We start from the raw sequence: 15,635 nt of genomic DNA on the forward strand, positions 1-15,635 counted from the left end.
GAAACTCCTCCCTGCCCTGCAGACACGAGTCACTGCCATTGTTTAGGGGTGTATTGCAACACAAGAGATCAGGTTTTATGACTTCGGCTTAATGGTCGCCCTGCTTTAAGTGTCAAACTGACGGTAATTTAATACGCCGAGAGACCGGGCCGTACACGGTTCGCACCGTTGTGAATATTCATGGCATCCCTCGCACCTGCAGGGTTCGGTATCTAACGACGAGTATGGTCTGGGTGCATGCAGATAAATATTCACATGTTTTGTGGTCTTCCATGCCGAAGTGTCCAAGCCTCTCAAAGGAACCTGAATTCGGAGCAGAATATGACGTAATCTGGTTTAGCGTTTGCCTTGTGGAGCACAGAGGAAGCTGCGGGACCTTGATTCGGCCCACGTTATGTCACTCAGTCAGACATCAGAGGGCGGTAAGTGAAACCCATGTGACCCGATGCTGTAACAACACAGTGTAAGCCCCCCCCCCTCACATCTAAGGAGTTCAGTCAGATGGAACAAAGTTTCCATGCGGCTTTATCAATATGCTGCCCTCTTGTGGGGCCATCAGGTAGTGCTAATTCCTTTTCTCATGGTCAGCTTTGTTCCCAATCAGTCAGCACTCCCCACACAGAGTCCCTCTGCCACCGATAGGTGGATCTAGATTTGAATGCCTTTTCCTTTGGGTTACACGTGCTGTGATGGTGTTCTCGGGAAAGAAAAGCCCTACCGGCTGATGAGAGAAGGAGCCCAAGTAAACAAAAGCATTTTATTTGGCCTTCGTCAAAGGCAAAACACATTCTGCATTACAAGCACATGTACAGTTGTTTGCAAAGCATCAAATAATACATCATATTGTCATGGAGATTTCATGATGATAAAATCTGTTTTTTTTGTCCCCCCCCCCCCCCGCTTTTTCTCCCCAGTTGTATCCGGCCAATTACCCCGCTCTTTTTTGAGCCGTCCGGGTCACTGCTCCACCCCCTCTGCCGATCCGGGGAGGGCTGCAGACTACCACGTGGCTCCTCCGATACATGTGGATTTGCCAGCCGCTTCTTTTCACCTGACAATGAGGAGTTTCGCCAGGGGGACGTAGCGCGCGGGAGGATTATGCTACCCCCCCCCCCAACAGGCGCCCCCGACCAACCAGAGGAGGCGCTAGTGCAGGAAGCGGCGTTATTATGAATCCCACGGCACTTCTAGGCACGACACGCCCCGCGTGGCGTCCAGGCGCTAGGATTCTAGGAAGACCCGCCCCTACTCTGCATCTGATTAGCTAACCTTAACCCTAACCAACCCAACCAACGAGTACTGGCCAATCTGGCCAATCCTAGCGCTTGAATGTTACGCGGGGCGTGTCTTGCCCGGAAGTGCCGTGGGATTCATAATAAGGCGACCAGGACACACACCCACATCCGGCTTCCCACCCGCAGACACGGCCAATTGTGTCCGTAGGGACGCCCGACCAAGTCGGAGGTAACGCGGGGATTCGAACCGCCGATCCCCCTTGTTGGTAGGCAACAAAATAGACCGCCACGCCACCGCCCCCATGATAAAATATTTGAGCGAAGGAGAAATCACCTGGAAAGAATAAATATTCTGAGTGGAAGATGGGCGGAGCTAACAGTCTGGAGGTGGATGTTGGGTGCAGTCGTCATCGTTGACGACGTCGATGATTTCGCCGTCATCGCCGTGTTCGTTTTGGACGCTGTGGTCAGCAGGGTTATCGTGGTTCCAGTGGGCATTTTGTTGACCGATGTCGTGATTCAGCTGGGCGTACTCAACCGTCCCCTGAGGAGAGGGGGAGAGAGAGAGAGAGATGGCAAAAATTCTAAAGGTTTACTAAAAATCAGAGCTCCGATGAAAACTGCATTAGTGAAACTACTGTAACATGCATGGATAAGAAGACACGTTGGCCGCTGGCTGACGGGTCTGAGCCTTTACTCGAGCGGTTAGCGATGCCTCCTGCGGTGCGGGCGATACGGGTTCGCTTCCCGGCCGCGGCGGTTCCTGTGGTTGCGGTGTCCCCCGAATTCGCTACACTACGTTTGCTTGTGTGATCGCCGCTGGTGTCCGTGGCTGGTGCCTGCCTTTGTTACAGATTGACCACAAGATTGAATATCCGGGCAGCGAATCACAGCGTTAACTCCATCCATCCGTTATATTAAACCGCTTATCCTGCTCTCAGGGTCACGGGGATGCTGGAGCCTATCCCAGCAGTCATTGGGCGGCAGGCGGGGAGACACCCTGGACTGCAGAGGTGTGAAAACCAGTTCCAGGAAGTAAACCATTGTAACTGGTTATTTTCTTGCCCGGTGCGGGATTCGATACGGGGTGTACTGCACCACAAGGCGACGTCACCAACCGCTCGGCTAAAGGGTCAGACCCGTTAGCTAGGGGGCTAACGTGTCTTATTAGTAGTTTACAGTCGTCACCCTCTCCCGGAAGCGCGCCCTCGTGCTTTGTTCTTCCCGTGCTCCGAAGAGACTTCTGAGGATCTGCACACTTCCGGATCCCGCCGCTGCCACCAATGTAACCGGTTATTTTCTTGCCCGGTGCGGGATTCGATACGGGGTGTACTGCGCCACAAGGCGACGTCACTAACTGCTCGGCTAAAGGGTCAGACACGTTAGCTAGGGGGCTAACGTGTCTTATTAGTAGTTTACTAGTCAACGCCACTCCTCAACGAGGTAGGGAAAACTAGTTAACGAAATCAGCTGGTTTAGTAACACGGTTGGAGCGAATACACGGTTTGGAGATTTACTTCCTGGACCTGGTTTTCACACCTCTGCTGGACAGGACGCCAGGCCATCACAGGGCCGACACACACACACATACACACCCATTCATACCTAGGGACAGTTTAGTACGGCCGATTCACCTGACCTACATCTTTTCTGGGCTATGGGAGGAAACCGGAACCCCCGGAGGAAACCCACGCGCACACGGGGGAGAACATGCAAACTGCACACAGAGGACGACCCGGGACGACCCACCCGAGATTGGACAACCCCGGGGAGGGGGGGGGGGCTCGAACCCAGGACCTTCTCGCTGTGAGGCGCCCGCGCTAACCACCGCGCCGCCCTCTTGGATTTGAAAGGCAAAATAAGGAGGACCCGCAGAACGGCGGCGGCTCCTCCTCGGTAGGTGCAGCGGAAGCGTTCATGTGCTGTAAGGGGTTTTATAGTGAAATGAAGGCAACATCTGCTACAGCGCAAAGAAAGTGACTCTCATTCCCTGAAGTTTAGCGCTTTATATTACCTGTCTACAAACAATGTAAACCGTTTCCGGGGGAGGTTTCCGTTTATTGTACACTGTCTCTCCGTAAGAGGTCTCTGAGCGAAGACACAATAGAGTCATGAGTGTGTGTGTGTGTGTGTATGTACGTGAGTGTATTGCTCTACTCACGCCATCGGCTTCTTCTGGGGCACCTGCAAAAACAAGGCCAGACAACAAGCTCAGGAAGCGAAGGGAGCGGGGTGGTTATATCAGAGCTCTGACGGCCGCCATGAGCGCCGTGTAAGGGCACTTACTAGGTGTATGCCGTCCCGTTGCTAGTGTAAACTACTAATAAGACCCGTTTGCCCCTACACACACACTAGGTATATGCCGTCCCGTTGCTAGTGTAAACTACTAATAAGACCCGTTAGCCCCTACACACTCACTAGGTGTATGCCGTCCCGTTGCTAGTGTAAACTACTAATGAGACCCGTTAGCCCCTACACACTCACTAGGTGTATGCCGTCCCGTTGCTAGTGTAAACTACTAATGAGACCCGTTAGCCCCTACACACTCACTAGGTGTATGCCGTCCCGTTGCTAGTGTAAACTACTAATGAGACCCGTTAGCCCCTACACACTCACTAGGTGTATGCCGTCCCGTTGCTAGTGTAAACTACCAGTGGGACCTGTCTGACCCTTTAGTCGAGCGGTTAGTGATGTCGCCTTGTGGTGCAGTACCATGTAGCCGGTTACTTTCTTGCCCGGTGCGGGATTCGATACGGGGTGTACCGCACCACAAGGCGACATCACTAACCGCTCGGCGAAAGGATCAGATTCCGTTAGCTAGGGGCTAACGTGTCTTATTAGTAGTTTACACTAGCAAATCCATTCTTTGATAGCGAACCCAGGCCCCATTATGGCGCGTCCCCCCCCCCCCCGTGGGTTGTGGGGCGTGTTTCATTCCATCGCCGCTGACATTTTGCCTGCGAGGAGTTGGCCGGCGACTCAACAATGGACAACACGGACCGTGGTCGCCTTTATTTTTCCAAGGATATTAAACAATGGGGCGTGTTACGCACTTTGCCCGGCGGACGGACTCCCTGTTCGACACCGATTGTTTGAACAGGAAGTTCCCTTTGACGAACGCAGGAAGTAGGACACCTGGCGATCGGGGCCTGTGCCTTTTAATGGCGCATTCTTTTCACTGTAACAATGCCGCTGTTTACCGTTTCTGTTTCCTGGCGCAATTTTCAAACTCGTTGGTTTATGTGGCTGCATAACTTGACATTTTTGAGCGGGGCGGGGGGGGGGAGGGGGGACCGGAAGTTGGTCGCACCTTGCTTGAGGTTCCGTACTTCACTGTAAACCGTGTCCGTGTCCCTCTTCGGCGGCACTGCTGTGGAGTAAACACACGTAGACAGTTTGAGACGTAAACAACTGATGCAGACATACGATAATACTAGAGACCTATGTCCACGAATATGATAATTCAGAATTTGGAATGGGCGGAGTGTTACCCGGGCTCGGGTCCAGCTGCCGGATCCGGACCTCTGTGTATTGCGTTTCCGGTTCCTCCGGAGAGGCCGCGCTATTCTGGTCATCTGACTCTGCAATACAACGGTCGGTGACACCGTTTAGATGGGCCAGTGGACACGCTAATAATGAAAGCTGGACTTTATAACCTTTCTCAAGATGTTATGTGAAAGAGTAGTGCTGAAATAGTAACATCCATCCATCATCCAAGCCGCTTATTCCAGTCGGGGTCGTGGGAAGCTGGAGCCTGTCCCAGCAGTCATTGGAAGGCAGGCGGGGAGACCCCCTGGACAGGCCGCCAGGCCGTCACAGGGTTGAAACACACACACACACACACATTGATACCTAGGGACAATTTAGTTCGGCCGGTTCACCTGGCCTACATGTCTTTGGACTGTGGGAGGAAACCCATGCAGACATGGGGAGAACATGCAAACTCCACACAGAGGACGACCCGGGATGACCTCAAAGGTTGGACAACCCCGGGGTTTCGAACCCAGGACCTTCTTGCTGTGAGGCAACCGTGCTAACCAGTGTGCCACCGTGCCGCCCTGAACGAGTAATATTATGATGAAAATCCCTGAGAGCAGGATAAGCAGTTTGGATAGTGGATGGATGGATGATGGAAATTTGGTTAATTGGCTCTTTTTTTTTGTTTGTTTTCCATCTCATGATATCTGTAAACATGTAGCCCAGCGGTGGCTAGCCGTGTGCCAATGGCGAGCCGTGTGTATGCAGGTTTTCATCCCAGCCGGACTCCACACCAGGTGATTTCACTGATACATTCTTCCTCTTTGGTTGAAGGGTGGCTAATCGGTGAAATCACCTGGTGTGGAGTCCGGCTGGAATGAAAACCTGCATACACATGGCTCTCCGTGGCACACGGTTAGCCACCCCTGGTGTAGCCTATTGTCAATACTAACCAGAGCCGGACACATGCTCACTCCAGACACTCCTTCCCATCACACCTGGAGTGGCTGAACAGACAGGAGACGATCATGATCAGTTTCAGGATTTGAATTTAGATCTTAATTTTTTCCTTTTCCGAACCAGACATTGGCGATAATCACAGAAGGTTGTTTTTTTCTGTCACTGTCTATTACAGCGGTGCTCGGTGAGGATGTACTACTTGTCACATGGGAATAGTGTTTGCGAGTACAGCAGCCTTTACCATTAACTGGCTCGTTGACCTCGGCCATGGTGAGGCTCAGCCGTTCCACTTTACTGCTGGCCGACTTCCTGAGAGAGGATGGACGAGAAAACACAATCAACACTTCAAAACAGGTATCTCTGCCAAGGCCATGCAATACACAGTGTTTCTAAATCACATTACTACACCTTCAAAACGCTGCTTTTTGATACGGGTATGGGGGAGGGGGGCTACTCACACGGACAGCTCGCTTGTTCTGCTCCTCCTCAGGGGTAAAAGGCATTTTTTGATGACAAAAGCGATGATGACCAGAGTGATGAGGATGCAGACAACTGCTATGAGACCTTTCTTCCAGCCGGCCAGGTTTACTGTGGACAAACCGGTGAAAATGAATGACCCAGATTATGAAGAATGCAATAACAAAATCATTCAACCGTTTCTGTCATATCTCAAGCTAGCAACTGTAAATACCAGGATTGCTCAAGGGACATAGAAATGTCTGTTTAGTCTACAGTAAGAATCCATTAGTTCTGACTCTTCGGTGACATGCTATTCATTTCTTGTTATGATGGTCATGTATGAAATTAGGCTTATTCTTCTTTTTTGGGGTGGGCGGTTCCCCCCCTTTCCCCGCAATTGTATGCGGCCAATCACCCCGCTCTCTTGAGTCATGCCGGCTGCCATTTTTTTTTCTAGGGTGAATCCGGAAAGTTCCCACCCTCAGGTGCTAGGATTGGCCAGATCTGCCTAGTCAACTTTCCGGATTCATCCTAGGAAAAAAATATTCAGTTACCGTACACACACAGTTAAGTTGGCACAGTTAGCTTGGTTGCAAACGTGGCTAATGGCTAACAGTTAGCTAGCAAACGTGGCTAGGGTTAGGGTTGTTGCGCGTTTGCATCGGCCTTGACTGACAGGCAGATCTGGCCAATCCTAGCTCCTGAGGGCGGGAACTTTCCGGATTCATCCTAGGAAAAAAATATTCGCCGACCGCTGCCCCACCCTCTCTGCCGATCCGGGGAGAGCTGCAGACTACCACATGCCTCCTCCAATACATGCGGAGTTGCCAGCCACTTTTTCACCTGACGGTGAGGAGTTTCACCTAGGAGGATGTAGTGCATGGGAGGATCACGCTATTCCTCCCAGCCCGCCCCCCCCCAAACAGGCGCCCCCGATCGACCAGAGGAGGTGCTAGTGCGGCGATCGAGGACACATACCCACATCCGGCTTCCCACCCGCAGACACGGCCAATTGTGTCTGTAGGGACGCCCGACCAAGCCGGAGGGAACACGGGGATTCGAACTGGTGTTCCCCATGTAGGCTTATTCTTCGGTTGCGCGTAATTTAAATGGACCTGAATAAGAGTATCAGCTGAATGTCTTATCGTTTAGATTAATATGCAACAGGGGACCAATAATTTAAAGATTATCCGAATTACCTCTCTTTTAAAAATACTTTATTCACCTCTTCTGTGACACCCCCCCCCCCCCCCCCGTTACCAAGGTCAGAAAATTGGTTCAGGTACAGAACTGCAAACCTGCAATGTTCTGTTCAGTGACACCTCAGTAGAGATGCTTGCTAATGGTTGGAATGTAGTCCCCCAACCCCCCCCCCACCACCACCACACACCTGAATGTTGAAACACACCTGTAATTGTGATAGTGAAACTCCTCTTGACGTCGTTGGCTGAGTTGCTGCTTTCACAGTAGTAGTCCCCTTTGTGCTCCGCTCGCACCTTATTAATGCTGTACATCCCCTTCATCTCGGGGATCGTCTGGAAACCAAGGGGTTCTTTTCTCTTGCTGTGAAACCAGGTGTAGGTGATGGGAGCTGTGCCTTTCTGAACGGAGCAGACCAAGGTCAATTCCTGCCCCTCAGACACATCCCCCGAGTTCGGGTACAGGGTCAGCTCTGGCTTGGACACAGGTTCTGCGGGGCGAGACGCATGTTAACAAATCGTGCTACAAAAGTAAAGTTGGAAGGAGATGCTCATAATGTCTTTCTTGACACACCACATCCTAATCAAAACCATTACAGTCCACTTGATTGAATGCGGCGTCATTATCCGCGTTTGCCAGACCTGTGATGTTGGTTGTGCGTAGCAGCTGCTCCCCCGAGCTCCTCTTCTGGGCGGTGAAGTCATTATTCTTGGCCATGCACAAGAAGTTCTTCATATCCGAGCTCTTGTAGATGGCTGTCGTGTTGAAGACGGCCTGGTCGCCGGGCCTGCTGACCACCCTGACCTCAGCCTTCCTGCTGAGGCCTTGCAGGGTGTAAGTGATGGGTAGACTGCCGTTCTTGCTCCGGCAGAGTAGCAGAAAGGGCTTTCCCAGCACCATCCGACCCCCGACCACACTCAGAACAGGTGGAGACACAGGAACTACGGGGGGGGGGGGGTTGACAGGAAAGGACAGCGAGGTGACAAAAGGTACTAAATAGAGAAGAACCGTCAGGGATCAGGTGTGAGTGTGAAGTTGCCCCTCCCCCCCCATTATTTTTCACTCAATTTTACCTTTGACCTCAAAAACGAGCGTTGGGCTCTCTTTTGGCAAAATGTGACCGTTCGTTTTGACCTCGGCTAAACATGTGTAGTTGCCGTTGAGGGAAGGGTGTGCGACGGCGCTGTATGTTTTTCCTTTCCTCATCAGGACGTGATCTTTGTAGATGGAAAACTGTATGGTTTCGTTGCTGATCGTCTGAGAGTAAGTGGGGACAGAGCAGGTGAGACTGAAACGCTGCCCCTCAAAGGCGTCGAGGGGCTGGATGGTCAGGCGTGGCGGTGAAAAGAGCTCTGTTTCAGACAGGAGAGGGATTGCGTTACGCAACAGACACAGACGTGCAGATAAACCTTCCTATGTGACGTCCCCCCAATTATCGTATCTGGTCAATTACCCCACTCTCCCGAGCCGTCCCGGTCGCTGCTCCGCCCCCCTCTGCCGATCCGGGGAGGGCTGCAGCCTACCACATGCCTCCTCCCATACATGTGGAGTCGCCAGCCGCTTCTTTTCACCTGACAGTGAGGAGTTTCACCAGGGAGATGTAGCGCGTGGGAGGATCACGCCATAAGCCCCCCCCCCCCCGAACAGGCGCCCCGACCGACCAGAGGAGGCACTAGTGCAGCGACCAGGACACATACCCACATCTGGCTCCCCACCCGCAGACACGGCCAATTAAGTGTGTAGGGACACCCGACCAAGCCGGCGGTGACACGGAGATTCGAACTGGCGATCCCCGTGTTAGACCGCTACACTACCCCGGGCGCCCAACGTAAAATAGTACTTCACTAGAGGGCATAACAATCGCATGCTGCCTAAGTGTTAAAAAGAAAATCTGCTGCTTGCCTTTGACGATGAGTTTTTTCGAGGTTTCTTTCTGTGTGCTGCTCCACTCCGCCTTGCAGACCAGCTCCCCAGAGTCCTCCAGCCGCACCCTAAACCGATGGCTGAGGGTGTTAACGGCCTTCTTAAGGACCTTCCTGTCCTTGGTCAGGAACACGTACACGTCTTTCAGTTTTGTCGTTTCCTTACAGTACACCTCGATGATGTCGCCTTCATACACATTTTGGGAGGGCAACACGTTCATGGTCGGGGTAATGTGGAGCGCTGAGAGAAACGACATAAAAACGAACGAGTCAGCGAGAGTCTGCCAGAACAACAGCCACGCATCTGTCGCGTCATGACGCCGATGACATCGCAACCACTTTGCTTAATCACCTTTGACAATTACTTGAACCTTGTTGCTGTTGTTCGAGTTCCCTGCTTCGGAGAGAGTGGGGATTTTGTAGTTGCAGTACAGGTGGCTGTCTCCGACCTGCCCAAAAACCAACTTGGTCTCCGATGAGTTCCCGCTGGACTCCAACTGCTTGATTTTCTTAACGTCCCCGTTCCTGGATTCCTGGTAAAAGTAGAAGAGGAGGGAGCCTTTCTCCTCGGGAGCACTGCAGGTAGCGGTGATCTCCTCGTGCTCGAAAGGCTGCACCTTATTCAGATGCAGCTCCGGGGTCTGCAGACCTGTAACCGGGGAGTGGAGAGTCAACCGCCACGTACCAGCCGAGAGAGAGCCCTCCATGTTATTATATACTGTGAATAACTGTGTACAGTATAAACTGATCGAGCAGTACTTATGGGATTACTTCAACTGATTTGCATATTCCATACTATCATGTGTCATATTGTTCATGGCAAAAATCAGCCAGTGCTTGTTGTCCCTAGAGAGTTCATTAAGATGAGTCACCTTAACGTTCTTTTTCTTCTTCTTTGGATGTCCCCCCTCCCCCTTTTCCTCCCCAATTGTATCCGGCCAATTATCCCACTCTTCTGAGCCAGCCACTTCTTTTCACCCAACAGTGAGGAGTTTCGTCCCGGGGGACGTAGCGCGTGGGAGGATTGCCCCCCCCCCCGAACTGGTACCCTGGCTGACCAGAAGAGGCGCCAGTGAAGCGACCAGGACACATACCCACATCCGGCTTCCCACCCGCAGACACGGCCACTTGTGTCTGCAGGGACGCCTGACCGAGCTGGAGGTAACATGGGGATTCGAACCGGCGATCCCTGTGTTGGTAGGCAACGGAATAGACCGCCACGCTACCTGGATGCCCACATTAACTTTCTAAGGACAACAAGCACTGAGCGCCAACTGGGTATAACCTGAATCTCTACCTGTGACGGTGAGTTTCTGGGAGCTGCTGGTTTTGCTCTTTTCCTTGACTGTGACTTGACACTCATAAGTACCGGAGTCAGCTGCTCTTGCCGGGCTGAGCCGATAAGAGACACTAGTGTCCTTGGTGTCGAGGGAGTAAACAGGAACGTCGTAGCGGATGAACTGAAACCCATGCGTCAGCTGGAGGGTGGAGTCATGACTCACACTGACCACACAGCGCAGGATTACCACTCTCCCGCTCTCTACGGTCTCACTTGGTGTGATCGAGAGTCCAACAGTATCTATAGTGTACGCTGTATTACACAAACACACACATACACTTAGAATATTTAGAGCATTAGGATTGCAAAAGTGTGTCCCGTTAGTTTGATGCCAACATCAATCATTTAATCCAGTTTCCCAACCCAGTCTTCAAGGACCCCTGTTTGTAGTTATTCAGCCAATGGGCAATCAATTGTGCCAGATGTTGCACACCTTGCATAATCAAGTGCCATGAGATGATTGGTTGAGTAAATACAAGCAGGGTTACAATGAAAATCTGCAGGATGGGGGGGGTCTTGAGGACTGGGTTTGGAAACACTGATTTTAATCAATCGATCATTAAATCCGCAAATCAGTCAGTCAATGACAATCAACAAATCATTCCTACACACACACACAATACATAGAATAAAGTGACTGAGCAGACTGTGTAGTTAATGAGTGAGGGTCTTTGAGAAACAGTTTCTATTCTCTCAGTACAATGCAGGTGACGTTTGGCGCCGGGGCTTCCCCGGGCCCCACCACACAAAGCAGGCGGGAAGGAAAAGCTTCCACAAACACCGGCTGACCTTCCTTTCCCTCGGCTCCTGCTCTCACTCAGCAACAACATTAAGTAACCGGCCCTGAACTACTGTGGAGCTCGTCCTGCGGGCAAGGCATTTAAAGGTACCACCTGGCACACCCGGTAGAGCTGACAGCACCCTGCAGACTCATCTGCGGCTAACTGAGATTCTGCAGGAATATTCTGTAGCACTTCTAAGACACACCAACTACCCCCCCAGTCATCTAGCCATGTGCTACAGACAGTACAGTAACGAACAACTGCTACCTTCTGTACAGAGGTGTAAAAACCAGGTCCAGAAAGTAAAAGTCCAAACCATGTATTCGCTCCACTCATGCACTACACCAGCAGATTCTAGTCAACACCACTCCTCGACTAGGTAGGGAAAACTAGTTAATGAAATCAGCTGGTTTAGTGACATGGTTGGAGCAAATACACGGTTTGGACATTTACTTTCTGGACCTGGTTTTTACAGCTCTGCTTCTATATATATAGTGTTACTTGATTGGTTGTTTGTTAGCTTGACGTTCACATTTTGGGGAATTTTTTTTTTGCAATAAAGCAAAATAACTAACTACGACGACTTAAAAAAAAAACCTTAAACTCATGCAAATTGTTAAGAAAAGTAGGGTGCAACAGTAAAATGCCCACTTCCTGCACGGAAAGCCTTATCTTTATGTGTATAATGTCTCTGACATACTGATGATCGCTGCTTGTCTGCGAGTTTGTGTGTGGTCTGGGTAGATTGTAAAACTAAATTGCCCTTCTGGGATAAATAAAGTTGTCTGAATCTGAATCTGGGGGAAAAAAAATTAACGTGGTCCTTACCTAACCCTAACCTCAAACTGTCTCATTGCTAGAAAAATACCAACGCTCTCTTGCAGCGGCTGTGAAAGAAGTGCGCCATGCAAAGTGTTTCTGCGTACTTACATTGACCTCCGACACCTTGCCCTGTTGTGGAAGGAAGCACAAAAAATAAAACACAAATATGTTAAAACTGACCAATAAGAAAAAAAAGGGGGGGGGGGAACAAACAGCAACAACAAAAGCTGCTATCCTACAACAAGCAGAACGAAGGGTCCTTACAGAGGCTCAGGAAGCTGGTGAGAAGCAGCAGTCGGTATGGAGGTCTGGAGTTCATCCTGAATGATGGCGGTAATCCGCTGTGAGTTAGTGGCAGAAAGACCAGCGGGCAGGGGCAAGAAGGGCGGTCAGACGGATAGGGTACAGGGCTGGGTCATGCAGAGGGAGGAGTATTCTGTTTGGGGTAGTGTGTGAGAAAGAGTGAGAGAGAGAAAGAGAGATGTGGTTTTCGTCTTGTCTTCTCACGTTCCTTGATTGGCCAGGAAACTGTTACTTCCTCAGGAATCAGGAATTCATGCTACCGCAGTCTATGTTTGTTATTGTCAGCAGTCTCGTGTTCAGCGTCGCTTCGCCTGGCTACTGTACATATAGGTGCGTCTCAAAAAATTAGAATATTGTTGAAAAGTTCACTATTTTCCATAATTGAATTCAAAAAGTGAAACTTGCATATATTCTGGATTCATTACACAAAGTGAAATATGTCGAGCCTTTTTTTTTGTTTTAATCTTGACGATTACGGCTTACAGCTCATGAAAATCAAACATCCAGTATCTCAAAATATTAGAATATTACATAAGACCAATCAAAAAAGGATTTATAATACAGAAATGTTGACCTTCTGAAAAGTGTGTTCATTTATGCACTCAATACTTGGTCGGGGCTCTTTTTGCATGAATTACTGCGTCCATGCGGCGTGGCATGGAGGCAGTCAGCCCTGTGGCACTGCTGAGGTCTTATGGAAGCCCAGGTTGCTTTGATGGCGGCCTTCAGCTCGTCCGCGTTGTAATGTGTAATGAATCTAGAATATATGAAAGTTTCACTTTTTGAATTAAATTATGGAAAATAATGAACTTTTCCACAATATTCTACTTTTTTCAGATGCACCTGTATAGAGGGAGGAGGGAGTCTTCATCCCGAATTGGGGGTTAGTTTAAGTTGGAGGCCTTGAAGACGCCATTCAATCCAGTAACCCACAGACACCCATATATAGTCAAGGATATAGTCAAGGTCTTATGCGTAATCCAACTTAGTGCTTATTTACCAAAACTCAGGGCTGCCAACATCCGGGGGGTGTCTTGGCGTGAGATTTCTGACTTGACGGGGCGAGGGAGGTAGGTGGGTGGGTGGGGTTGCTAGTATTGCAAAAAGGGGTTAGCATATTCTTTTCCTTCCAAGTACTTAAACAATCTCTTCACAAGCAGCTGTCACCGTCTGAAACTGAATGTTTAATTATCAGTGAATATGACTATGAGCAGTTATCAATATTAACTAAGTCACTTTTCATCAAGTTCTGTCTCTGAGGTGGCAAAAGGTCTCCTGGGGTTCCGTTGCCTACCAACACGGGGATCACCGGTTTGAATCCCCTTGTTGCCTCCGGCTTGGACGGGTGTCCCTACAGGTACAATTGGCCGTGTTTGCGGGTGGGAAGCTGGATGTGGGTATGTGTCCAGGTCGCTGCACTAGCGCCTCCTCTGGTCAGTTGGGGTGCCTGTTCAGGAAGGGGGTGGGGGGAACTGGGTGAATAGCATGATCCTCCCACGCGCTACATCCCCCTGGTGAAACTCCTCACTGTCGGGTGAAAAGAAGTGGCTGGCGACTCCACGTGTATCAGAGGAGGCATGTGGTAGTCTGCAGCCCTCTCCGGATCGGCAGAGGGGGTGGAGCAGCCATCGGAATGGCTTGGAAGAGTGGGGTAGTTGGCTGGATACAACTGGGGAGAAAAAGGGGGAAAGAAACCCGCCCCCCCCAAAAAAAGCACGTATTACGGCAGCTGGATTGGACGTATAGGGAGCAGACTTGTACTCACTGGAAATTAAACAAATACCGCTTTCCATGTGTAGCGAACTCAGGGGCAGCCAGGAAGCGAACCCAGGTCTCTTGCACCACGGACGACTGTGCTAATCAGTCGACCAAAGAGTCTGACCCATTAGCCAAGGGCTACCAAGTCTACTCATCCGTGGTCGTTACACTACCCCCCCCCCCCCACACCATCAGCTCCCTCTGGGCACACATGCTTCTGATGGCCTCACAGTCTCACCATCCCACTTCTGACACCAGTGTAGTGAATTCAGGGGGCAGCCGGGATGTGAACCCGGGTCACCTTCACCACAGGCGACTGTGCTAACCAGTTGACTGGTTAGCACAGTCGCCCACCGCTGCCACCAATGTAACCGGTTATTTTCTTGCCCGGTGCGGGATTCGATACGGGGTGTACTGCACCACAAGGCGACGTCACAAACCGCTCGGCTAAAGGGTCAGACCCGTTAGCTAGGGGCTAACGTGTCTTATTAGTAGTTTACACTACTATGCCACTTGTCACATGGCTAAAGATGTTTGAAAACGACCCTACTCGTGATTGATGTGGAAGGAGCTAAGTGGCCCGATACCTGCAAGCGAGCGAGCTGCACTGCTGCACAGCCTCGGAACCGAAGCACAGAGGATTTTCTACACACTGACTGCGACAGGCACCATCAACGAAGAGGCCGTGACTGCCCTGCAGGCGCACTTCGTGCCAAAGGTCAATGTGACTGCCGAAAGACATAAATTCTGCCAAGGAGCGCAAAGACACGATGAAACTATTGCCCAATCAGGGCTCAGCGTTTTCAGTTTTTTATTTTTCAAAGCCGCCCAGCATGCCGAATTTCGCCACAAGAGGACACTGTCACCTGACCTCACACGAACAGGAACAACTTTTGGATCCGGGGAAACATAAAACCCGGGTGAAAATCAGTTTAAACCGATCTGCTCCTTTTAAAAAATCTGGGTATTTTTTCGGGGAAAATTGGTAAAAAACCCGAAAACGTTGAGCCTTGTGCACAATATATCTCCGCGCTACGTGAAATGGTTACACTATGTGAATTCGGAGCCGCAGAACAAGATATGCTACGAGATCAATTAGTGGGAAAAGCCTACAATGGACGCGTGTACGTGAACGCTTGCTGCTTGAAGATAAGTTGACATTGGATAAAGCCAGTCAAAGTGCAAATCAAGTGGAATCGGCCATGTGCAATGCTAGTTCACTTTCAAACGGTGACGTACCGGTGCAGGAAATGACTACACTTTCAAAGGGGGGAAGAAACACGCCACCAGTGCAAGTAACCAAAGAAAAAGTGAGACACACAAATGCTACAGATGTGACTCATATAAGCACCTTGCAAACTCCACAAAAGGCCCTGCT

The 15,635-nt window shown here is 50.5% G+C and overlaps 1 protein-coding gene across 9 annotated transcripts; it reads right to left on the reverse strand.

Moving 5' to 3' along the window:
• Nucleotides 1-900: 900 nt before the first annotated feature.
• Nucleotides 901-12,658, reverse strand: pecam1a (platelet and endothelial cell adhesion molecule 1a). 9 transcript variants are annotated; one of them, XM_056287236.1, is made up of 15 exons: nt 12,461-12,658; nt 12,305-12,325; nt 10,551-10,844; nt 9,606-9,902; nt 9,234-9,494; nt 8,405-8,683; nt 7,973-8,272; nt 7,540-7,821; nt 6,131-6,260; nt 5,914-5,981; nt 5,666-5,719; nt 4,727-4,816; nt 4,546-4,602; nt 3,397-3,419; nt 901-1,779 (listed from the first exon to the last, which is right to left on the reverse strand). In XM_056287236.1, the coding sequence occupies exons 1-15, from the start codon at nt 12,513-12,515 to the stop codon at nt 1,609-1,611; spliced, it is 2,382 nt and encodes a 793-aa protein (XP_056143211.1). In that variant the 5' UTR covers nt 12,516-12,658; the 3' UTR covers nt 901-1,608. The 9 variants fall into 9 exon arrangements, with proteins under 9 accessions (XP_056143211.1, XP_056143210.1, XP_056143209.1 ...); XM_056287235.1 differs by having other exon boundaries at nt 4,546-4,605; XM_056287234.1 differs by having other exon boundaries at nt 4,727-4,864.
• Nucleotides 12,659-15,635: the final 2,977 nt, after the last annotated feature.

The sequence above is a fragment of the Lampris incognitus genome, chromosome 10 (assembly GCF_029633865.1).
Source record: "Lampris incognitus isolate fLamInc1 chromosome 10, fLamInc1.hap2, whole genome shotgun sequence".
Lineage (NCBI taxonomy): Eukaryota > Metazoa > Chordata > Actinopteri > Lampriformes > Lampridae > Lampris > Lampris incognitus.